The sequence below is a fragment of the Arvicola amphibius genome, chromosome 13 (genome assembly GCF_903992535.2).
Source record: "Arvicola amphibius chromosome 13, mArvAmp1.2, whole genome shotgun sequence".
NCBI classification, from domain to species: Eukaryota; Metazoa; Chordata; class Mammalia; order Rodentia; family Cricetidae; genus Arvicola; species Arvicola amphibius.
Window position 1 is genome coordinate 57,392,723 of NC_052059.1, and position 24,670 is coordinate 57,417,392.

Consider the following 24,670-nt stretch of genomic DNA (forward strand, 5'->3'; position numbering starts at 1 on the left):
AGAGGTATGTTGGGGGTTGGGTGGGTGGGAGAACATCATAGGAGGTGGCAGGGCAGGCTGGCACACTTTCCTGCACTGATATGGTTAGAGTCTTATTCCCTTGGAACAGAAAGTCCACATAAACCCTCCCATCTCTAAGCTGCATTGGTCATGGTGTTTTTATTACAGCAACAGAAAAGAAACACTTAAAACTGTTCTGTTTTCACCAGGGTAGCCTTAAAGCTGGAGGTGCGGGAGGAAAAGCCCCAGTGGGAGGCACAGACAGCAAAGACTCCTGGTAGGGAAGCATTCCTCCAAGCACGCTTCTCGTACAACGGTTCAATGAACTCGGAAGACTGGTACTCCTCTCCTTTTTGGAAGTGCAGAAAGTCAATCAAGGGTGGGGAAGAAGAGAAGAATACCCTGAAGAGACTGGTACAGCTGGGGACGGCATCAGTCAAGACAAAGTGAGCTCCCAGGAGGAAGAGAGCAGGAAGGTTCTGTGCTGAGGCAGATGAAGGGAAAGGCATGAGTCCTCAGGACTGCACTCACAGACGGCACTTTCTGCTCTTCCCAGAAACCCGCCCCCTGACACCCAGTAACTCAGCTGACACTGACCCCAGACCACAGAGGAAGATCTCCCCGAGTCCTGGTGTCCCCTAGATGTTGACTAATCCTGTCTCTGAGGTGTACGGCTACAGGGAGATGTCACACTCATGGACTGTTCGCGTCAGGGCATCTGAACTGTATAGAAATGATGTATATTCCCAAGTCACTACATTTAAATGATAGATGCTAGAGTTTGGATCTTAATTGGACTAGGGCCAAAGAGAACCACAGGGGCCTCATACCTGCTACGCAGGATTTCTACCACTGAGCAACAGCCCGGCCCTTAAAGCTTTTCTTTTCTTTTAATTGTTAAAAATGGGTGCTGGGAGCCAAACTCCTCTGGATAGAAAGCAAGCACTGGGCCTCTGAGTCATCTCTCTAGAATCAACCTTCTTAAAGTTAATTATTTCAGGTAACTTGTTAAGTGGTGGAGAGCGTCCTAACAATAGACTATTTCTGGAGATTTGTGCTAAGATGGCTTCACGTGGCAGAGCAAGCAGAAGCCTCTTCCTAGAACACCTCTCACTACTGCTTAGGTGAGGTTTTCCCCTGATGGGTGGCCAGGGCCCCCACATAGACACCATGAGCCTCTGCTCGAGTGCTGGAATCTGAGCCTGCTAAGGATGGAAGGTAGCCAAAGCACACTAGTATGTGTTAAGTATTTTTTCTTAGATGACAAACCTCTCTGCCAACAACGCAGTAATTCCAATCAGATCAGATCAGACCAAATTAAAAGATACCCAGGCTTAATGGCTGCCATCACTCCGGGTGGCCCCTTGGAACGGAAGACCACAAAAACAAAACAAAACAAAAAAACAAAACAAAACAAAAATCATGTGTTCATTCTCTGGGGGGCAGTTTCAATAGCCTGCGGGAGTGGTCTTGCCCTTCCTTGGGGGGGGGGTCACCATTTGGCAGGCTTTTTTGACCCTCCCTGAGGAGGGAGCTTAGGCCAGGAGCTAGGGTGAAGCACCCAGCTAAACAGTATGACCTACACAGAGTTACTCTCTTCTTTCTTAAAGATATAACACAGCCCATCATGGATTTTTTTAAAATTACTTTTTATCCAAATAACAAGTAACCACATAGTTTGGGTCAGAAAGTTAAATATCTCCTACCTGGACACATCTGATCCTGGATTAAGGCTCTAACTCTGTCCCCAGGGAAACCTGATAAGTCAGCTAGGAGGCTGGTGCAGTAGGCTTGCAATCCCAACATTTGAGAGGTTGAGGCAAGAGTGAGATCTGTCTCCACCTTCCACCCCTCCCAAAACAGCTGTAACCAGTAGTGACACCTCTGGTAAATTCCCACCAAGGTTAGGGCTTCAGTGAGTGCACAGTGGAAACCAAAACTCTGAGCTTTATTGAGAGTAGCAATTCACAGGACACGCTACATCTCCAGGGTCACCTGTAACCCATGTTCTGACATATGAGCACCTGAGGGTCAGGGCTTCTCGAATGGTCCCATCTGAGGTGTGTGTCTTTCCTCTCCACCTGGGTGACATCTGTGCTAAGGGCTAGATGAGAAGCTTCCAGAGCCTCTGTGGGCCTGTGTGAGGACCTCTCTCACTGAAGAATGGACTCTGTGTCCTGCCAGCCGCTGTGTTTCTGGCCACAGTAGATCTGTAAGGCTGATTATCTACGTGAGAAGACTCCCTGGTGGGCGATGCTTGGTGCACACTTTATTTAATTTTTGGGCGTTCACTCTGGATCTATCTTTATTTCAGAATTGTTTTGGAACAGCTGGGCTCCTGACTTGACACTGAACTGGGCTTCTGTGAAGCCTTCCTTGTGATGTCCAGCATTCTGTGACCTGAGTCCTGAGTACCTCATGTTATGATTTTAGCCAACCAGCAAGGCTGGCACTTCCAGGTTCCAGGGCCACGCATGTGCAGACAAGCCTTCAGGCAAAATACCCCAGGGACCTTAAAGGCCCGGCATGACCCATGTGCAGCATGGTTACCTATGACGCAGCTACATAAGCCCTTGTGTGCAGGCATGAGCTCCGTCATCTGGGTGAGCTCCGTATGACGTAGCTATGTCATCCCCCTGTCGCTGCGCTAGGCAGCATTTAAAAGCTGGACACGCTATCTTCAGCCCTCTCTTTCTGCACACCGACTTCCCCAGGCTTGTACACGCCTCCTCTAATAAACTCCTAAGCGGGTTTGTTGCGTGCTTTGTGCTTCCTTCTCACCAGGTAATTTCACCTCACATGCACATCAGAGTCTGGACTGTCACAGTGGGGTCCCAGGGAACACTCTGTTGTGAGGCAGGTGTGTGGTTCATGCCCGTAATGGTAACACTATGGAGGCTAATGAAGGAGTGCCAAGTTTGAAGGAAGCCTGGAATACAGAGTGAGACTTTCTGTCTCTTTAAGATATGGGGGTGGGGTGGGGTGGGAAAGAAAAGGAACAAAGGAGAAAAAGATGAGGAGGAGAAGGAAAAGATGGGTGAGGAGGAGGGAAAGACAGTGGAGGAAGATCTCTGCTACCTTTTGATCTTGGACTTTCAGCATCCAGCACAGGGAGAAACAGCTTCTGTTGCTTGAGCCACCCAGTAGCCATACTATCCATTTCAGCAGCCCAGCTGACTATGCCCCCAGATAAGAAAACACTTAGCAGGTCGGTAGCGGATTGATTCCTTTAAGCAAACCAGCACCAGGAAGAGTAAAGACACAGGAACATAAGGCATCACCTGTACGCGGTCGGCCAGGAGGAAGTGCGCTGATATCACAAAGGGGCAGTCCCCGGGGTCCTGGGAACACTGAAGCTCTACCACCACAGTCTCCTGGCTTCCGTCTGTTCCCACCTGCAAGACAGGGTACCTTTTAGAAGCAGAGCTATGGAGACTAGCCACCCTCCGCATCAGAAAAGGCTGCCTAATATGCTGGAGCAATGTATCTTAGAAAACACAGAAGTATCAAGAGAGAAAAAAAAATCACCTGAAACCCTATCAGAGTAATATAATCACTATCAATATGTTTGTATATTTTTTCTCTGTGTATTTATAATGTCACTTTCACATTTTTATTATAGAGGGAAATACCCCTTTAAATTTATATTTATTCAAACATCTAAAAATATAAGTGGGACATCGTTTCAAAGGCAAGTGTTGATTTTAATTTGTGTGACTCTGTCAATAAAGTTTTCTGTTTTCCTTTAATCCAAAAAGAACAATTCAACGTGGCATAAATGTTTGGTGTCAAATCTATCTTTTCCAAATATTAGAAACAGTTAATGACAAAGTAGAGATTTATTTCTAATGCCATATTGATGTTTTAGATTGTTAAATATGTGTTATAAGTGGTTGGATTGCGGCTCAGTTAGTTGGGTGTTTGATTAACAAATCTGAAGTCTTGGGTTTGACCGCAAGCACTGCGCAAACTGGATGGTGCATAATTATAACCGTAGCATTTGGGAGGTGGAGGCAGAAGGATCAGTTAAAAGCCATTTTTTAAGTATGCAGCAAGTTCAAGGCCAGCCTGGGATACATGAGATCCTATCTCAAAAACAAATATAGTATGAGCATGAATGACTTTCACTAAGAACACTAACAGAATTTCTTTTTCTTTTTAAAAATTTATTTAGCTTTTGGGTTTTATTTGAGAGGGTTTATTTGGGTTTCACTGTCTAGCTGCAGTTGTCCTTGAACTCATAACCCTTTGGCTCAACCTCCCAAGTGTTGGGACTATAGGCATGAAGTACAACAATAGGCAAAAATTTAAACAATTTCTGAGCCCTAAAAGCCAACAGAATATGAACAGCTTCTTAAGACAGTGAGGAAATCAGCAAAAAGGAAATGCTTTCAGAAATTAATCAGTTTCTTTTCTCTAAGTAGAAATAAGACTCTTACTTTTTCTAAGACATTATATTTCACAACTTCAAAGTCTTGAAGAAAATGATGAATTTCGACATTTTCCGCAGAAACCCTGAAAATTATATAATTAAACATTTAAGACTGAAATGGAGCTTTGGGCCACACAGAATCTCCCAACAGATCCCCCATTCCTTATGATGTATAGAGTAAGTCCTCGATGCCTCCTTAAGTAGTCTAAAAAATGGTTAAATAATTGTAAAAAAGGAGCTGGAGTCATCCTCTGCATAACAAATTGCTTAGTTATCATTTTCTGGTTTTACATTGAGGCTGGCATGTGATAATTATTTAACCTGTGAGTTCCATGAGGGCTGGCCAGGGAAATCTCCATTCTCCTCTTCTGGACTCCCAGCACCAAAGTCAGACCCTAGTGCACAGGAGGTGAGGACAGGCTACAGAAGCAGACACAAAAGACAGGGCCACCTTCTCTGGTCAGCGTGTTTGCTTAGGGCTCTGACCCAAGCAATGGTTTTTTGAGCTACAAGTCCTTTATAACATAAAGGAGTCCAGCGTATCACCTCTCTTTGCTTGTTGGTTTTGTTTTGTGAGGCAGGGTCTCCATAGGTAGCTCAGCTCTGCCTCAGCCCCCAAGTGGGGTTACAGGCACATGTCACCACCCTCAGCACCATTTATACTTTCAATACCACGACTGAAGTTTACAAAGTATTTGGCTTACTGGGTGACTTCAGTGTTCTCATTCTCTGGTGTGTTGTCCAAAGACACATCTTCTGTTTCCACCTCTGGAATTAAAAGAAAAACTTGTTTACTGTTGAAAGATTTACAATTAACTGTGAACCCAACTGCAAGAATTGGTATGATTTTGTTTTGTTTGTTTGTTTTCTTTCTCCTAGTCAGGGTTTCTTTTTGTAGCCTTAGTTATCACTGGAACTCACGCTATAGACCAGACTGGCCCCGAACTCACAGAGATCCACCTGCCTCTGCCTCCCCGAGTACTGGGATTAAAGGCGTGCACTACCACCACCTGGCTAGCAATCACTTTCTCAACACCAAAGATTGTTCTACCCCAGCTAAACCTACACACGGGGGCCTGGGGATTGCACCAACAGTAAAGCGGTTTGCAAGTGTGAGGCCCTGAGTTTCAGCCCCAGCACCCAAGCAAAAGACCAAGGACGGCAGGGCAATCTAGAAACCCCAGTGCTGGGCAGCAGGAAACAGAAGGACGCCGGGGCTCCCTCACAAACCATCTTAGACCAATTGGTGGGCTCCACACCAGTGGGAGACCCTATCCGAAAGGAGGTAGACAGCACATGTGCACCATGGGGCATTTATTTAATAAATAAATTAAAATATAATAATTTTTTTAAAAAAATTACACATCACATATTCTGAGGCAGTCAGGGTTTATTAGTTATTTTAAGTCTAACCTCAGTAGACTTCACACTGAAAAATCTCTATCTGTAGCTAAGTTGGCCTTTTATCCTTCAGGATTTTGTTTCCTGTGTCTGAGGTAAAGTGAATTATTTTGTAGTATTCCTGGATAATTTTTTCCTCACAACACCTGACATGTCCAAATGTCTACCACGGCATCAATCACACGTTAAGGGCTTGGTAGGACACACTCACCAACACAGCTCTTGTCATTGGGAGGAGAAAGGACAACCAGTGACTTGGGATCATAGTTCTTCACATCCAGGAGTCTCCTCTGCTTGACAGAGTCCCATATGAAATCTGGGCTTGCGATTTGGACATCATTCTTCTGGATGGAGTTCAGCTGATACCTACTCAGGACGTCAGCATTGTCTAAGATCACATGCGTGCACTAAGGAAAAGCAGTAAGTTCATTATACAGCAGCAAAACCAATATTTATCAACAGTATTTGTATCTGTAACTTTAACCCCTAAAGGTCTTATTTTATTTAAAAGTGTTTAAGTTCATAGTGATTTTTTTCAGATTTTTTAAAAACACAATGTACAGTTCTAGAAAAACTTTAAAAATGAACACGCTGTCATCCCCCCCCCACCACCACCACCCCAACCACAGTTCTAGACCAAACCTAGAGCCACGATCTGCTGCTGGGAGAGCTCCCATCATTGAGCTCCGTCCTCTGACCTAAGCCAGTAGTGATCGCACTGTGGGTATGAATGGGCTACATCACAGGTAGCTTCCAAGTGCTCATGCTGAGAGTACACTCATGCATATATCTTTACGTACTTCTATGATCTCTTGAGGCAGAGGCGGGGGATAACTGTGGGGTTCAAGGTGAGCCTGGTCTACAAAGCAAGTTCCAGGAGAGTTAAAGCAGTTACACAAAGAAACCTTGTCTGGGGGGGGGGGAACACACACACACACACACACACACACACACACACACACACACACAAAGAGAGAGAGAGAGAGAGAGAGAAAGAAAAAGAAAAGGGACGTACCAAAGGTATTTATTTCATTACTTTGCAGTTCTATTTGGTTTTTTATAAACCGGGAGTGCACGTGTGGGTCTGTGTGTGATGTGTTTGTTTGTCTGTGTGCTGTGGGTGCGTGTATAAGCCACACTGTGCACATCAAGATCAGAGGACAACATTGGATGCCTGTCTTCATGTACCTTGTTTGAGACAGGATCTCGTTGTCATTTGCCACAGATAATACACATATGTGTGTATATACATATACACACACATACTTCTGTTTCTACTTCCCAGTCCACTGTGGGAGCTCAGGGATTATAGACCACACTTCTTCATTTGCACAGGTTCTGGGGTCCATACTCAGATCTTCACGATGGTGTAGCAAGCACTTTACCCATTGAACCATCACCCTAGCCTCCCATTTTCTTTCTGCTCCAGTGTGAATAAAGACTACATGCATATTGTAGATATCTATAAAGTAATAAATCCACTGACCCTCCCCCACTGTTGCTCCTCATAGACCTTTCTAGAGCTCTTCTTTACAGGTAACGGGTATAACCGCATAGAGGGTAGCACACTTTCATACTATCTGAGCTTGCTTTTCCACTTATAAAAAGTTTATCTTCAACTTTGTTCCTCATCATTAGGTATACACAGATGTTTATTTAGTGTTACATCTGATTGCATTTTTCCTTTTAAGACGGTCTCCTGCAGCCCAGCCTGGTCTGGAACTTGATCTTCACACCTCAGCCTTCCAAGTGACGGGATTACAGATGGGAGCCACCGTACCTGGCTTTGTGTCTCCTTTATCACTGCTGCTGTGCACATTTCAAACACTTACATACATTGGCAAAAATAAATAAATAACAAAAGCTCGAAAGATCTCATACACAGTATGTGAGAGTTTCCCAAACAACGGAGACCATGGGCAACTCTCTACCCAGAAGACAGCTTACTTATTACTTCTTTTTTTTTTTCTTTTTGGTGTTTTGAGACAGGGTTTCTCTGTGTAGCCCTGGCTACCCTGGAACTCTCTCTGTAGACCAGGCTGTCCTCAAACTGACAGAGACCCACCTGCCTCTGCCTCCCGAGTGCTGGGATTAAAGGTGTGCACCACCACCAGCAGGTTTACCTATTACTTTTTAGTGGATTATTATCTACCCATGAAAATGGAGGCTGGGAAGTCGGGAAGCCGCGTGATGGACGCATGCAGATCTCTGCCTGAACTGAGGCAAGTGGGGACTGCTCTTTGTGGTGCCCTGCTGGAGCTGAACTGTCCTCTTAGAGAGGATGAGGCTCTCTATGGTAATACCCGGGATGGACCCAGGGAGAGGCAACCAGGGTCAGACCTAGCAACAGAGGGAAGAGGTAAGGACAGGGCTAGCAGTCTGGGACATACTGCCTTGAGACTTCCATTTTGTCTTAAAAAAAAAAGAGTAATTGCCTTGACATTTTTCAAGACAGAGTCCACTTGTGAAACTGTATCTAAACTCTTAGGCCTACAGTTCATCTCTTGAGAAGCAGCAGCTTCCTTCAGTTCTTCTGAGGTAAGCAAGCTACCGCAGAAAGGCTAGTTCACATTGCGCTTCTGCCCCTGCGCTGCCCTCCTGGCCAATGACACAGTATGCCTTTCGCAAGCAGGTACAATATGACTCTCCTCTTTAAAAAACAGGCATGGCTAGTCTGAAATTCTATTTACATCTTTGGCTAAACCCGAATGGTATCAGATTCCCAAGGTAGGAACTCCCAGCACAGAAGGCTGGGCTCAGTCCTCAGGCACCCTCTGCTTTTTCTGGCCCATCCCCCAGGGGACCACACCCCAGTGTCGCCAGCTGCCAGTCTTCTCTGCTTACTCTCCAACCACTAGCCGTGTTCCCTGAAAGGTCGTATTAACCAGAAAGTAATCGGTAAGATTTGGAAATACCTGAGGATTTAATAAAAATGAAAAGTTTCCTCCATTCTCCTTGATATCAGCCTGCAGCTTTTTCTTCTCTTGACGAGGTAAGTGTTTGACTTTCAAGCAGAACGTGCAATTTGCAAAGATCCCCAAAGCCATCCTGGAAGAAAAAAAATGGTTTTGAGTCACAGGCTTCAGTTGCTGTTGTAATTATTGATTGTCATCTCTGTGTATATTATACACTGAACACACCCCTTTCATGCCTCCACCCCTTCACTCTGTGATCTGCTGTGCCATCCTAGACACTTTTACTTCTGGATACATACACATGTATTACATATATACATACAAGTGTGATTTTATATATTTATATGAAATTCATGACGCACAAATGAGAGAAAACATATTTGTCTTTTGGGAATTGGCTTAATCTAGTTGCATCCGTTTTTCTGCAAATAACATGATTTGCTCCTCTTTATTGCTAAAAGAAATTCGATTGTGTATAAACATCATATTTCCCTTATCTGTTCCTGTTGTCACACACCTACATTGGTTCCATAATTTAACTACTGTGAATAAACATTGATGTGCAAATATCAATATTTGATATTAATATGTGATATGTCAACTTGTTTTGTCGAGACACTTTGAGCCCTTGATTCCACTGTCTTCCCCCCCCCCCCCCCCCCGAGACAGGGTTTCTCTGTAGCTTTGGAGCCTGTACTAGAACTAGCTCTTGTAGACCAGGCTGGCCTGGAACTCACAGAGATCTGCCCGCCTTTGCCTCCCAAGTGCTGTAATTAAAGGCGTGAGCCACCACCACCCGTCCAGCTGTCTCCGTCTCTTAAGTGCTGGGATTACAGGCGTGAGTCACTACAGTTTATATGGGGATGAACCCGGGGTGTGCGAGGCAAGCACTAGCAACCGAGCTATATTCCTAGCTTAGTTATGGGTTTTGACACTTTATCTCCACGTCACAGAGGAGGAACTGTGCCCCAAGTCACACGACTCAGTATAAAAAGTGGGCAGGACTGAAATCTAACTTCAGCCTTCATTCCCTACACACACACACACACACACACACACACACACACACACACGCACCCCCACACTCCTGTGCAGAACTTTCCATATTTCTAGAGAATGTGAGGGCATTCTGCTTCCTGAGTGAGTCAGACTTAAATGGAGGCAGACTACAGCCACTTCCTTGGGAAAGTGAATTACATGTGGGTGTTTAATAATCAGTAGAATTTGACCCCTACATAGAAACTCTTGTTGGCCTGGGTATTATCCTACAATCCATTTATTTTGGTAGACGCCTGAGCTGTGCCATAAACACTTAAGTGTTCCAGCAAGATGAGCAGCTCAGCCCACTCCGCACAACCAACTACGGGGCAGTATAGAGGGCTCAGAGGCTGCACGGCAGGGCCTTTAGGGAGTGGGGTTGGGACCCATCCACCTTTGCCTCGCTGTAGCTCTGAGAAAACGGAGCCGACGCTGTATTTCTGTTATCAGTGAAACGATGGGCCATCCGTTAGCTTTTCCTCCACTGTGGATCCGAGTCTCATCATCAGGATCCTCACTCAGAAAGGCAATAAGACATAGAGGAGAGGAGGCGAGAGACTCCCTCGAGTGAAAAGGTGAATGGGGCAGAGGGCAAAGGCACCTGCCACCAACACAGAAAGACAACGCGACAAATAGAACCACAACAAAATAAAACAAGGAAGGGTGAGGCCTGGGAGGGGCCTTCAGCCAGCCTGTAGGAGAGGGCGGGACCTGTGCAGAGAAAATACCACAGTCTCAGCCGCCTCCTCGAGCTTATGATGGCTGTGCATTCTGCCATTCTTTCCCCCCCACACACACTTTGGGGCATGCTAAGCCCATGCTCTGGTACTGGCTGCACTCCCAGTTCCAGGATTATACATGCTCCTTATTTCCATAGTACTGAGGATGGAACCCCGTTGTAGGGTTCGTTTGTTTGCCTTTCAGTATTTTCCCATGAAAAATGTTTTAGAAATATTTATTTTTAATATTTTTAATTGTGTGTATATGTGGTCATTGTCTAGAATATGTACACATGAGTGCAGGTGCCCTTAGTGGTCAGAGATGTTGCATGGACTGCAACTGGCATTACAGGCATTTGGGAGCCACCTGGCTTTAGTGCTGTGAACTTAAATTCGGTCCCTAGTAAGAGGAGCATGCCCAGGGAAAGGTGGAGGGAGCAGGAGGAAGAGAGGAAGTGGGAAGCAGAACTGGTATGTAAAATGAAAAAAGATAATTTTTAAAAAATAAATAAAAGTAATATGCACTCTCAACTACTAAGCATTTCTCCAGTCCCTAAAAAATGCTTTTATGACATTTTCCCAAGTCTCTGTTTCTCTTTCTGTCTCTCTCTGTCTGTCTGTCTGTCTGTCTGTCTGTCTGTCTCTCCCTCCCTCCCTCCCTCCCTCCCTCCCTCCCTCCCTCCCTCCCCCTCTCTCTCTCTCTCTCTCTCTCTCACACACACACACACACACACACATACACACGATTTTTGAGACAGAGTTTTTATGTCGCCCTGGCTGGCCTGGTACACACTTTATATCTCAGTCTTGAACTTGCAACAGTTCTTTGGCCTCAGCTGTGTCCTGGGATCTCAGCTAGCTCAAGTCATAGCATTTAAGGAGGTACTTTCCAGCCAGTATCACTGACAGTGACTTTAGGGAAGTGAATCTACATCAAAAGGAGTGTCACATCCTGTTCCCTGTCCCCTTCCCTGCCTCCTTCCATGAATCGGAAGCCTGGCTGTGGGTTCTTACTATGCACCTTCCACCATACAGAAAGGGTAAAACGAAGACACGGGGTCTCTCTCTCTGGTGCTGGGGCCTGAATACTCCTTGGAGCCCATTCAGTTCTCTGCTCATGGTGGCAATAACAAACTTCTTAGTCCCCAGGAATGTGTCACAGTGTCCTCTTGAACCACCTGTCCCATCCAAAACCCAACGCTAACATGATCATCCTAGCTTGCAGCAATATTAATATGTGTTGTTTTTGGAGTACTTTTTAGTTTTCATGCTGATATTATGACTAAGAATCCTTTCTATGGGTTTGTAATGCACTTTATTGAAACTGTAGCTGCTCTGTGCTGACTGGCACAGACAAAAACCAGGAATTTAAGCTTTCTCTTTTTCTTTTCAAGACAGGGTTTCTCTATGTATCCTTGGTTGTCCTGGAACTCACTCGGTAGATCAGGCTGGCCTTGAATTCAGAGATCCACTCACCTCTACCTCCTGAGTGCTGGGATTAAAAGCATAAGCCACCGCCATGACCCGCCAGGAATTGAATCTTTAATCTATGCTTTATTCAGAAATCCAGAAATTTGGTGGTCTCTTTGGTAATTTGGTAATTGGTTGACATCTTAAAGATCTGCCTTCTACCTGATCTTTTAGGCAGGCTGTATACAGAGGAGAAATAAAAACAGCCTATCATTCCAAGGTTTAGTCTTTGGTCATGTGATCGTGTCTTTATGGCTGATGATGGTGGAGCCCTCCTTTAATGGTCTCTTTTCCCTGTGTGGTGGTAAGGTTCATATACACCAAGGACACTGGGTCTCACATTCCTCCTGAACACGATGACACCCACACTGACGGTTGACTCAGAACAATCAGCAGGATGTATGTGCAGCGTCCTTCCTCCAGAATGAAGAACAAACGTGCTGCCATAGTGTAGAATATGAAAGAGCCCCTCTAACTATGAGAGATTCAGTTATGGACGAGTCCTGTGGCTGAAGAACACTAGACGCTTTCCCCTCTCTCTCTCCCCCTTTCTCTCTCTCCCCACTTCTTCTCCTGTTTCCCTTCTCTTATTTTCTGGTAATGCTAGAGATCCAACCCCGGCTGCACTGAAAGCCTTTGTCATTGAGGTGCACCCCCATTCCCCAGCACCGAAGCCTTTACTTCTAAAATAAAAATTAAATAACATGAGGCATGAAGGTTTGGCTTGTGACGGCCACCACACAGCACACATGACGACCTCCATTTGCCAAAGATCCAATCTTGGCAGCTAGCTATCCCTTTATCTGCCAGGCTCCATTAATCTGAGACTTTCAAGGATGTGGTTGTGCACTTCACAGAGGAGGAACGGGCTAGCCTGCTACCTGCTCAGAGGGTCCTGTGCAGGGCAGCCATGCTGGAGAAATATGAACATACGATCTTTTCTGGTGCTGTCCACTTCAGAAAGAGCTCTGATCGCTTAGCTGTAGGAAAGGAAAGAGCCGGGCTCTCCCAGCCAAAGGGAGCCCTCGGTAAGAGGGGCTGGGGAGCAGGCCTCACCGGGTACATCTCAGAACTAACAGACATACTCAGTTAGCTGAAAGAATAGCACGTGCAATGAGCTCAAACCTCCCTCCAAGCCAGTGCTGGGATGACAGAAGAAAGCTCAGTTCTTTTTTTTTTGGTTTTTTGAGACAGGGTTTCTCTTCAGCTTTTTTAGAGCCTGTCCTGGAACTAGCTCTTGTAGACCAGGCTGGCCTCGAACTCACAGAGATCCGCCTGCCTCTGCCTCCCAAGTACTGGGATTAAAGGCGTGCGCCACCACCGCCCAGCGAAAGCTCAGTTCTTGACCTTAAAAGATCAGTTTGCCAAGAAAGGGAATGATTTAAAAGCCATGTTATATGATACTTTTTTCACTACACTTTTATGAAAATTTTCATTTTTCTCATATTAAAAACACCAAAAATTGAAATGCTTTTATATTTTCAAATATTCACCTAGTTTTGTTTGTACTTGTTTTGTCATTATTGGGAAAATCCTTGTTTATTTATTTATTTTGTTTGTTTTTCATTCTCTAGCACATGCTGGCCTTGAACTCATGATGTAGCAGAGCTTCCCAAGTGCCTAGGTTACATTGTGAGCCACCACACTCTTTCTTTCTCCATGTGGTCCCTGCTGCTACCCTTCCTTACTATTTTTACTGTTTTACTGGATAGTCAGTGAACTTATAGCAGTAAAGTCCCCAAATCTAGAGAAAGAAAGCAGACAGACAAACACAAGAGGCATAGACAGACACAGGCAGAAGAACGCTCATGGCATGGACTAGTCAAGATGTCAAAAGCGGAAGGAAACAATCTAACGGGAAAGCGCCAGTTTGCCTACAGAGCCCCGACCACGATCTCTCTCATCATCAACCTAAAAGCCAGGAAAGAACAGGACTGAATATTTTAATTGTTGAATGTAAATGACTGATGACCAAGATTACTCTGTATCCAGCAACTATCATTTAAATTTGATTGAGGGGCTGGAGAGATGGCTCAGTGGTTAAGAGCACTGGCTGCTTTTCCAGAGGTCCTGAGTTCTATTCCCAGCAACCTCATGGTGGCTCACAGCCATCTGTAATGAGATCTGGTGCCCTCTTCTGGCCTGCAGGCATACATGCAGACAGAACGCTGTACACACAATACATTAAATAAATAAGTAAATAAAACCCACTTGGTATCCCTCCAAAATAAATTTGATTGATAAATAAAGGCACTCCAAGAAAAGCACAGTCTAAGGCAGTTCATAGCCAACAAGTCAGCGCTGCAGAAGACACTTCAAGAATGACGCTCACACTACCACAGAGGAGGAAAAATATCCTCAATCACAAGAGCAGAAGGAATAACACCTTTCTGGGAGGCATGAAAACAAAGCCGGGGCCAACTTCGCAGTAAGCCCAGCAAACTCTTATCAGGAATAGGGAAAAAGAAGAGAAAGAACAACAATCCACCAGACCAGGAAAACAACCACCAAAAATAACAGGAAGTAGTAAACATTTCTCAATAATAACCTCAAATGGAAAGGGCTTGACTCACCAATTAAGAGACACGGCAGTGGGGGGAGGGGGGAGACTAAAAGGCGAGGCTCAGCCAGTCTGGGTGGGCTACAGCAAAGATGGATCTAAGAGGGAACTTTATAGCTATTATTGCTTACACTAAAAGACCAGAGTAGGGTAGGGTGTGATGGCATACATCTCTAATCCCAGCACTCAAGAGGCAGTGTGTGGTTCTCAGAGTTTGAGGGCAGCCTGGTCTACATTGTAAGATCTAAGCTAGCCAAGGTTACACATATTGAGACACTGTCTCAAAAATAAAATAAATCAGTGTAATCTGAAACTAATGATTCACCCCTAACTTCTTAGAAAACAAGAACAAGTCAAAATCAAAAGTTGTAGATAGAGCAGAAATGAATGAAACGGGCTAGTAAAGAACGAGGCATGGGTTAGCCAAACGGAAAGTTGGTTCTTTGAAAAGATAAGCAACACTGACAAACTTCTAGGCAGGCTGACCAAAAATACAGTTTGAGGAGTGTCTGCGCAGCCATGGGCTGACTCTTCAGTGTCAGCTAAACTGGGCATGGTGGTACAAGTCTATAATCCCAGCACCACAGGTGGCCGTAGAGGGTTAGAAGTTCAAGGTTATCCTCAGCTAGACAGTAAGTCTCAGACCAGCCTGAGCTACATAAGACCTTAAAGAGAGAGTGGAGGAAGAAAGAGAGTGAAAGACAAAGAGAGAGAGAGAGAGAGAGAGAGAGAGAGAGAGAGAGAGAGAGAGAGAGGTTAAGAAATTAGAGATGGAAACGGGATGTTACAATACCTTGGAATAAAATGCAGAGTATCTTTGGGAATCCTTTAACTTGTATTACAAAACAAAAAAAAATGAACAAACAACAAAACAAAAACCCTAGAAACTCTGGAGGAAATGAATAATTCCTACAAATACATGACCTACCAAAATTAAGTCAAGAAGACACAGACAACTCCAGCAGCTGCAACAGGTACTTAAGTTGGGATAGTAATAAATGTGCCCACAAAGTGGCACACAGTACGGGACAGGACAGTTCACTGACACAGTCTCCCACACTGTTAAGAGGAAGCCAACACCAGAACTCTTCAAACTGCCCCTGCAAGCAGAAAGGGGAAGGAACACTATCACGCTTGTTCTACAAAGTCAGTATCACCCTGATATCAAACCAGATGGGACACAACAACAAAAAGATAACTACACACCAAATTCTCCGACAACTAACCGGGTGGTGGTGGCGCACGCCATTAATCCCAGTACTTGGGAGGCAGAGGCAGGCGGATCTCTGTGAGTTCGAGGCCAGCCTGGTCTACAAGAGCTAGTTCCAGTACAAGCTCCAAAGCTACAGAGAAACCCTGTCTCCAAAAACAAAAACAAACAAAAAATTCTCCGACAACTACAAAATTCCTTAAAAATATTGTAAATCGATTTCAAGAATACATTAATAAGACCACATACTGTAATAAAGTTAAAGTTAGTTTCATCTCAGGGATGTAAGTTTGATTCAACATATCTACACCTATAAATATAATATAACGGAAAAAAATTTCATGACAAAAATCATGTGATCACATCTATAAATGCATTAAAGGCCTTTGACAAAGTCCAACATCCCTTCATGACAAAGCCCTTGAGAAAGCAGAAACAAAAGGAATGAACTTCAACATAGTAAGAGTTAAATATGACATTTCACTAAATGGGGAATTTCGTCTAAAATTAGAAAGGGGACAAGGGTAACCACTCTCCACTCTTTTCAATATAGTGCTAGAAGTCTTACTGGACTAGTAAGATGAGAGAGAGATGAAAGAAAGACACACGGGACAAAAAAGGCAATTCATCCCGATCTCCACACGACATGACACCATCTTCAAAAGGTCCTAAGGACTCCACCAGAAACTTGGCAGTGTTGATTTTTATTGCATTTTTTTGGTTTACTTTAGGATTTTGTTGTTTATTGTTGTAGCTTTGGCTAGCCTAGAACTTGCTATGGAGATCAGTCTGGGCTTGAACTCAGAGCTCTAGCTGTCTACCTCTACTGCCCAAGTCCTAGGATTAAAGGCGTGCACCACCACATTTACTGGGCTGGTTTAGTGTTAAACTAGGGTCTCGTTGTACTGGCTGTAGAACTCAGTGTGAAGCCCAGGCCTCAAACTCTCGGTGATCCTCCTGTTTTAGCCCTCAGAATGCTGGGTTTACGGGTGTGTGATTCCATGCCTGGCTTCTACCAGAAAATCCTTAGACTTGGTAAGACTCTTAGAAAAGTGGCAGGAAACAAAACCAACAAAGACAGGCATCCTTTTTATGAACCAATAACAAGCTTGTCAAAAAGACCCTAAGGGGAAAAAAAGGTCACTTCCAATAGCTTTTAAAAGTCAAATTAGAAGCCGGTTGGTGGTGGCACATGCCTTTAATCCCAGTACTTGGGAGACAGAGGCAGGCGAATCTCTGAGATTGAGGCCAGGCTGATCTACAAGAACTAATTCCAGGACAGGCTCCAAAGCTTGTCTCGAAAAACAAACAAAAAATACAAAAAACAAACAAAAAAACAAATTAGAAATAAATCCAATAAAAGGAGGTGAAATACCTCTATGAGGAACACTTTAAAGCACAATCGAAAGAAGAAACTAGAAGGAAAGCCTCCCGTGTACTGACAGAATATTATAAAAATGGCTGTATTATTGAAAATGATCTGCAGATTCAAAGCAATCAAAATCCCAAAGATATTTTTTGAAGAAGACAAAAAAAAATCCTAAAATTTATAAGGGTGCACAAAAGACCCCCAATAGTCGGAGTGATCCTTAGCAGAAAGAAGGATGCTCTCATCTCAGGTTATACTGCAGAGCCATAGTAACCAAAACCCTATGGTACTGACATAAAAACACACATGAGCTGGGCGGTGGTGGCGCACGCCTTTAATCCCAGCACTCGGGAGGCAGAGGCAGGCGGATCTCTGTGAGTTCGAGGCCAGCCTGATCTACAAGAGCTAGTTCCAGGACAGGCTCCAAAGCTACAGAGAAACCCTGTCTTGAAACACACACACACACACACACACACACACACACACACACACACACACACACACACGTAGATAGATGCCATTGAACAGAGACCAGAGACTCTAGTGAGCCCACATAGCTACAGACACCTAACTTCTAATAAAAGTGAAGAAAGGCTGCCTCTCTAGTAAATGGCAGTGGGTAGTCTTTACATTCCTTCCTTTTACATTCCTAGGAAGTCCTAGGGCTGACCCATCAAGAACTGTCCTCCTATCGGCTACCCTGCCATCGGTCCCAGAATTGATCATATCCTACTTTTCTTTCATTGGTTGTTCTCTACCCTTGTCATCATTTCTACATAGAAGCTAATTCTACTTAGGAGCTATGCTTTATTTAAACGCCTAGCTAGAATCCAGACCGCTTTAAAACACTCACGCATAAAGCCCTGGGTTATAGAAAAACCTTCTTACACTATCAGCATGGCCAGACTAAGTGGCGTCAACAGCATGCGTCTGGAATGGGAAATAGATGTTCTGGATGTATCTCCTTGGACACAGCATTAAACTATACATCTAAAAAGTACTTGCTGAATAAAGATGGGGTCAAATGTGATGAAAACTTCCGCGACACGCTCTTACTCAGAGCGACTTTCCCCCTTCAAACACCATGGTTAGTTTGCTACTATCAATGTATTGTTATTTACAGTCCAGAATCCACAGAAGGCTGAGGTCTACTCACTCCATCCCCTAATGAATCCCAGCAGGAACTATTTTATTGACTTGAATATTTCATACCAGGGCGGGGGGGGGGGGCGCTTAAATAGGATTCCTGCAAGTAATACCACGCTGGGAAATAAGAGGCTCATTCAAGAGCCTTGTTTTAATTAGGTTTCTATTCTAGTCATAAAGTTCATAAGCAAAAGGAACTCGAAGAGGAAGAGTTTATTTCCTCTCACAGCTTACAGTCCACCACGAAAGGAAGTCAGGGCACGAACTCCAGACAGAAACCTGAAGGCCAGTGGTTCTCAATCGGTGGGTCACGACCCCAGGGTCAAAGGACCCTTTCACAGGGGTTGCCTAAGACCATTGGAAAACAGATATTTACATTATGAGCCATAACAGTAGCAAAGTTACAGTTGGGGGTCACCACAAGAAGAGGTGGCAGCATTAGGAATATGAGAACCACTTTTGGAGGCAGAGGCCAGGGAGGAACGCAGCACACTGGCTTGCTTTCTACTTCTGCCCAACCTGGTTTTCTTACACACTCCAGACCACCTGCTGAGAAGAGACACCTACAGTGAGCTAGTCAGTTAGCAATCAGGAAAATGCTCCTGCTGACTCGCCCCCAAGGCCAATCTGAGGGAGACCATTCCTCAAGGCAGGTGCGTCTTCCCAGGTGCGTCAGCTTCACCATCAAGAATAGCCAGAACGCGGGAAGTACCTTTTAGTGGCGCAGAAACATAAATCAAACACAAGGGTGTATTTCTTCACCTCTTTTTCTTTTAAATAAATTGTAACTTTGACACAGACAAGGCCCAGATAGATAAGAACTTGTCTATCGCCAGTCTTGGCTAAAAGTGTAAATTAACCCACCTACCCCTTTCATTTATTTTTAATTTTTTGTCTTAATAGGACCCAGAGCTAACTTTTACAGTCAGATCTGGCTAAATTTCAATTCCAGACCTCAACAAGCTCATTTCTTCCGCTACCCTGCTTCCTACATATGCCGCAGTATTCACCAAACTATTGTACTTTTGCATGAGTTTCCTTGGAAATCTAACTTTCAGAGTTCTGGGGCGGCTCTTCGGGGCGTCTGACCGTGCAGACAAGGTTGACCTCCCGGGTGCACCCGGCCTAGGGCCGCGACCCCTGAGCAAGGCGTCAGCCGAGGACACGACGGCCACCCAGCTAATACTACCCGGGCCCTCGGAACGACCAGACGGCCTCCTGGGGCACCCACGCACCTGCTTGAAGATCCCAGTGGACGTCCCCTCCTCTGGACGGTCGGCTCCAGGGTCCCCAGCAGCCAGCGTTCCAGCCGCGGTGCTTCCGCTCCGGGCGCAGCGGGGCGCGGCTCAGCGGGGCGGGGCGGGGCGGGGCGGGGCGGGGCGGGGCTGGACCGTGGCTGCGCCTCCAGAATCCCGGGCCTGCGCTGTCACCTGCGCCTCTTAGCGGGGTGTCTCGCCACTGTCCCTATCACCTCAGCGTGTCCCCCGCTGGCTGTCTGCTTTCCAGATCAGCCTAGCGTTCAGGACTTTCGGTTTCATCTCTGAGACTGTAAATTGCCAGTAGGGGTAAATCCAAATTTTGAATCTGGGAGACGTAATGTATGGTGACTTTGACAGAGAAATAACTGTGGATGGGTGCTAGGTAGGGTACCGGAATCTCAGGACAGGTAAGAAACCAGTTTCCCAAATGTTTGGGATCAAACAGGAGAATTTAGGGCTGAAGAGGTAGCTCATGGGTAGAGTACTTGACTAACACTCGCGGACACCTGGGTTCGAGTTTCAGCATCATCGGTGGAACAAAAGGAAAACTTCCTGAGTTTGAAGCGCTTAATAGGCCCGCCACTAACCGGAGACTCGAGGGCTAGGGCTATACCGGTCAGCTGGTTGACAGTTTCACACGTGTGGGACCTGGGTGCTAGGTTCAGAAATGTACTGAGTGGGAACTAATTTGGAAATCATTTGATTCCTCAGAATAAGATGACCAAAATGAGAATGAAAGGTCTAGAATAGAGAAGTGAGTGTAAAAGGAACGGGGCTGAGTGCCGGCGCCACGGTTTATTGCTGGGGAGTTGTAGACAAGGTACTTCACCTGGGTGCGGGGGTTCAAATTTCATCACACAGCCTATTTTATGAGGTTGTATCTGAATCACTTTATACTGGACGAAATTATTCGCTTCTATAATCCCAGCACTGGGGAAGCAGAGGCCGGAAGAACCTAAGCAGAGCCTGGCCAAACAGCTAGTTCCAGGCTGCAAAGGGAGACACTATCTTTTTTTTTATTATTATTTTTAATTTATTTTTTATTTTTTTATTTTATTTTTTATTTTAAGATAGGGTCTTACTGTGTAGCTCTGGCTAGCCTGGAACTCACTATGTAGACCAGCCTGGCCTCTACCTCACAATGATCCACTTGCCTCTGGAATCACTACCCCAGACAGGGAGACCCTATCTTTAAAAAAAGAAATCAGCTTATGATTTAATAGACAAATGGAAATGTGTAACACAATCCTTACAAAGCTCATCAACAGGCACATGGCGTGTAAAGGTATAATTTGTGACCGAACCCTGTAGGCGTGGAAAGATGGAGATGTACAATGAGCATAGTTTTTGTGTGTTTTCACATGAATTGATCATATTCTTATATAAAAAGTCCAAGGCACCAGAAATATTTTAGATTCAACAATTCTAGGTAAATTTATCATAATAAAAATCATAGAAAATAACATCTCTGAACCTTAATGAGATGAAACTGGAAACCTGGAACAGGAAAAATTGGCAGCAGAAAATATATGGGAATGAATGTTTCCACAAAGGACGTTAGGAACCATGCACACCAACATTGGCGAGACATAGTAAAAGTGTTCTAATGGAAATTCACACTTGTGAAAGCGTGCATTTGTGTATGCATGTGTGTGTACACGTGCACACGCCCGCGTGCATGCGCACAGGTTCACGTGTGCGTGTGAGCACGGAGGCTCCTACAGCCAGAGGACGGCTTTGAGAGGTGGCTCTCGCCTTCCACTGTGAGTCCCGCAGGTTGAACTCCAAGTGCTTTTACCTTGAGCTGAGCCACCTCGTAGGCCTGAATGCCTACATTTAAACAAGAAAAGGCCAAACCGACAGCCTAACTCTACATTCAAGGAACCAGGAAAAAAGGAAAATGAAGCAAAACAAACAATAGGGAAAAACAAAACAACAAACAGAAAGCTGCCTGGTGTCATGGCCGGCACCTGTAGTCCCAGAGTCTGGAAATGCTGAGGGAGGGCTGCTGTACCTCTATAAATGTGGGACTATGGTGGAATGTGTAGTAAGTTCCAGGCCAGTCTGGGTTACAAGGTAAGACTCTGCCTCAAGAAATATATATATATAATCAAAACCTATAAAATGTTTATCTAATTACTGTATAATGTAAAGCATCACAGATGTGTAATAGAACAGTATATAAAGGTCTAGAGACATGGGACGGCAACTTTACTGCTACCTTGGCACCCAAAAGGTCGAGGCTGGATGATTAGAAGTTTGAGGCCAGCCTGGGCTAGCCTCAAATTTATTTAAAAATAAAAAAAAAAAATACAAAGCCGGGCGGTGGTGGCACATGGCTTTAACCTCAGCACTTGGGAGGCAGAGACAGGTGGATCTCTGTGAGTTCGAGGCCAGCCTGGTCTATAAGAGCTAGTGCCAGGAGAGGCTCCAGAGCTACACAGAGAGACACAGAGAAACCCTGTCTCAAAAAAAATTACTTGGCTTACTGGTAAGTAGAGCCCTACTTAGTTTATAAAAAGTCCTGGGTATGGATCTCTAGCACTAAAATTGAATGAAAAAAAAGAGGGAAGATAGCTCAGGTTAGCACAATCAGTAAAGTGCTCAACACATCAGCAGATCAGCAGAAGACCTGCATTCGATTCCCAGCATCCAGAAAATAAAATAAAACATGTCTGTGCACAGTAGCACATGCTTGTAGCCTCTGTGCAGGGCAGCCAGAGAAAGACAGGAGGATCTTGCTGGTCAACCACTTCAGCAAAACTGGCGAGTTCCATGGTGGAGGTGAGGAGAAACCTTGCCTCAGAAATAAAATTAAAAAGTGGGAAGCAATTGAGGATGCCCAAGCTAACACTGACCCTCTGGCTTGGCCTCCACAGGCAAATCCACATACACAGATGTACAAACTCTCCCACTTGTGTGCTTACATGTTCTAGCAAACACACACACACGCGCACACACATGCACACACACGCATGCATGCACACACACACACACACACACACACACACACCCATGCTGAAACAAAGGCAGAAATGCCCGTATGCCAGCATCTTGGCACTGTTGTGCTGCACCACATCATGGAGTAAGACAGAACTCTCCTTCTTTTGTGTATTAAACAGTCTAGAATTGGTAGCCCCGATAAACCTCTGCTATACAACAGACTAATTCATTTTCATGATCTTTTGCTGCAAATTCAAGGCACTTGTAATAATTGAATCTATACAAAAATATAGTTTAAATAAACCTTTTACCATCTGACATTGTTGTTAGAAACTGTGAAGGTTCACATATGTGTGTGCTTGGTAATTGTGTATGTATGTGTGAGGCTAGAGGACCATCCTGGGTGTTGTTCCTCAGGTGCTGTCCAACGGGACTGTAGCTCTTTAAATATATTAGCTAGGTTAGCCAGTGAACCCTAGAGATCTACCAGTCTCTGCCTCCCAGCACTGGAATTGCAAGCACATGCCACTATCTCTAAATATGTTGTGGGATATATGTACACTGTGTGAAGATATATTACTGTGATTGGTTTAATAAAAAGCTAAATGGCCAATAGCTAGGTAGGAGGTACAGGAGGAACTTTGGGAGACAGGGAGGATGCTGGGAAAAAGAAGGCAGAGATGCCAGGAGGCACAGAGCAAACAGGGTGGGCAGTATGGAGATGAATGATCAAGTTATGAGACAGAGAGTAAACTAATAGAAATAAGAAACAACATGGAGACTTACATTGATTATGAAAGCTCAGCCTTAGCTTAGGCTTGTTTCTAACTAGCTCTTTTTTATTTTTTTATTGATATTTATTGAGCTCTACATTTTTCTCTGCTCCCCTCCCTCTCTCCTCTCCCCTCCAAACCTCCCCCAAGGTTCCCATGCTCCCAATTTACTTAGAAGATCTTGTCTTTTTCTACTTTCTACTTCCCATGTAGATTAGATCTATGTAAGTCTCTCTTAGTGTCCACACTGTTGTCTAAGTTCTCTGGGATTGTGGCTTGTAGGCTGGTTTTCTTTGCTTTATTTTTAAAAACCACCTATGAATGAGTCCATGTGATAACTGTCTTTCTGTGTCTGGCTTACCTCACTCAAAATAATGTTTTCTAGCTCCATCCATCATCCTGAAAAATTTAAGATATCATTTTTTTCTGCTGTGTAGTACTACATTGTGTAAATGTACCACATTTTCCTTTTCCATTCTTTGGTCAAGGGGTATTTAGGTTGTTTCCATGTTCTGGCTATGACAAAGTGCTATGAACATAGTTGAACACATGTCCTTATGGCATGATTATAGCTCTTATAATTTTAATTAACCCATTTCTATTAATTTACTTTGTCTTGTGACTTCATTACCTCATCTCCATACTGCCCATTCTGCTTGCCCTGTGTCTTCTGGCATCTCTGCCTTCTTTTTCGCAGCATCCTCTCTGTTTCCCAAAGTACCACAATAACCCCTGCCTAGCTACTGGCCATTCAACTTTTTTTTAAAAAAAATAATATTTATTTATTTATTTATTCATTCATTCATTTATTTATTATGTATACAGTATTCTGTCTGCGTGTATTCCTGCAGGCCAGAAAAGGGTACCAGACCTCATTACAGATGGTTGCCGGGAATTGAATGCAAGACCTTTGGAAGAGCAGGCAATGCTCTTAACCGCTGAGCCATCTCTCCAGCCCCTTCAACTTTTTGTTAAACCAATCACCGCAATATATCTTCACACATTGTACAAATATTCCACAACATTTTCCTCTTCTTGTCTAAAAAAGGAAAAGTTTTATTTATTTGTTTGTTTATGTTTTTCAAGACAGGTTTTCTCTGTGTAGCAACCACAGCCCTGACTATCTTGGAACTTGCTCTGTAGACCAGGCTGGCTTTAAATTTACAGAGATCCGCCTGCTTCTGCCTCCCAAGGGCTGGGATTAAAGGTGTGTGCTACCACCACTGCATGGCAAGGGAAAGGTTTTAACTCTAACATAGCAAAACTATGTACAATAAGAAAATTATCAGGTAAGAATTACATTTACAAAAACAAGAATTACATTCACAATGTCCAGTCCATTTGTATTAGTGTGTGTGTGTATGTGTGTATGCATATGTGTTCTCTTTTACTTTGACTTGGGTTCTGGGGGTAGAACTCAGTTCATCAGGCTTGC

At 44.4% G+C, this 24,670-nt stretch overlaps 1 protein-coding gene across 4 annotated transcripts in view; it reads right to left on the reverse strand.

Annotated features, from left to right (window-relative positions):
* Positions 1-19,597, reverse strand: part of Parp4 (poly(ADP-ribose) polymerase family member 4) — an 88,843-nt gene extending 69,246 nt beyond the window's left edge. For 3 of the 4 annotated variants that reach the window (XM_042054111.1, XM_042054110.1, XM_038310294.1), the window contains exons 1-7: positions 19,496-19,574; positions 15,464-15,635; positions 8,749-8,881; positions 6,045-6,240; positions 5,137-5,200; positions 4,440-4,515; positions 3,282-3,395 (exon numbers count right to left, since the gene is read on the reverse strand). In XM_042054111.1, the coding sequence (XP_041910045.1) occupies positions 3,282-3,395; positions 4,440-4,515; positions 5,137-5,200; positions 6,045-6,240; positions 8,749-8,880 (582 nt within the window). In that variant the 5' untranslated portion in view covers position 8,881; positions 15,464-15,635; positions 19,496-19,574. Of the gene's footprint in view, positions 1-3,281; positions 3,396-4,439; positions 4,516-5,136; positions 5,201-6,044; positions 6,241-8,748; positions 8,882-15,463; positions 15,636-19,495 lie in introns of all 4 variants that reach the window. The other variant, XM_038310293.1, reaches the window with a different exon arrangement.
* Positions 19,598-24,670: the final 5,073 nt, after the last annotated feature.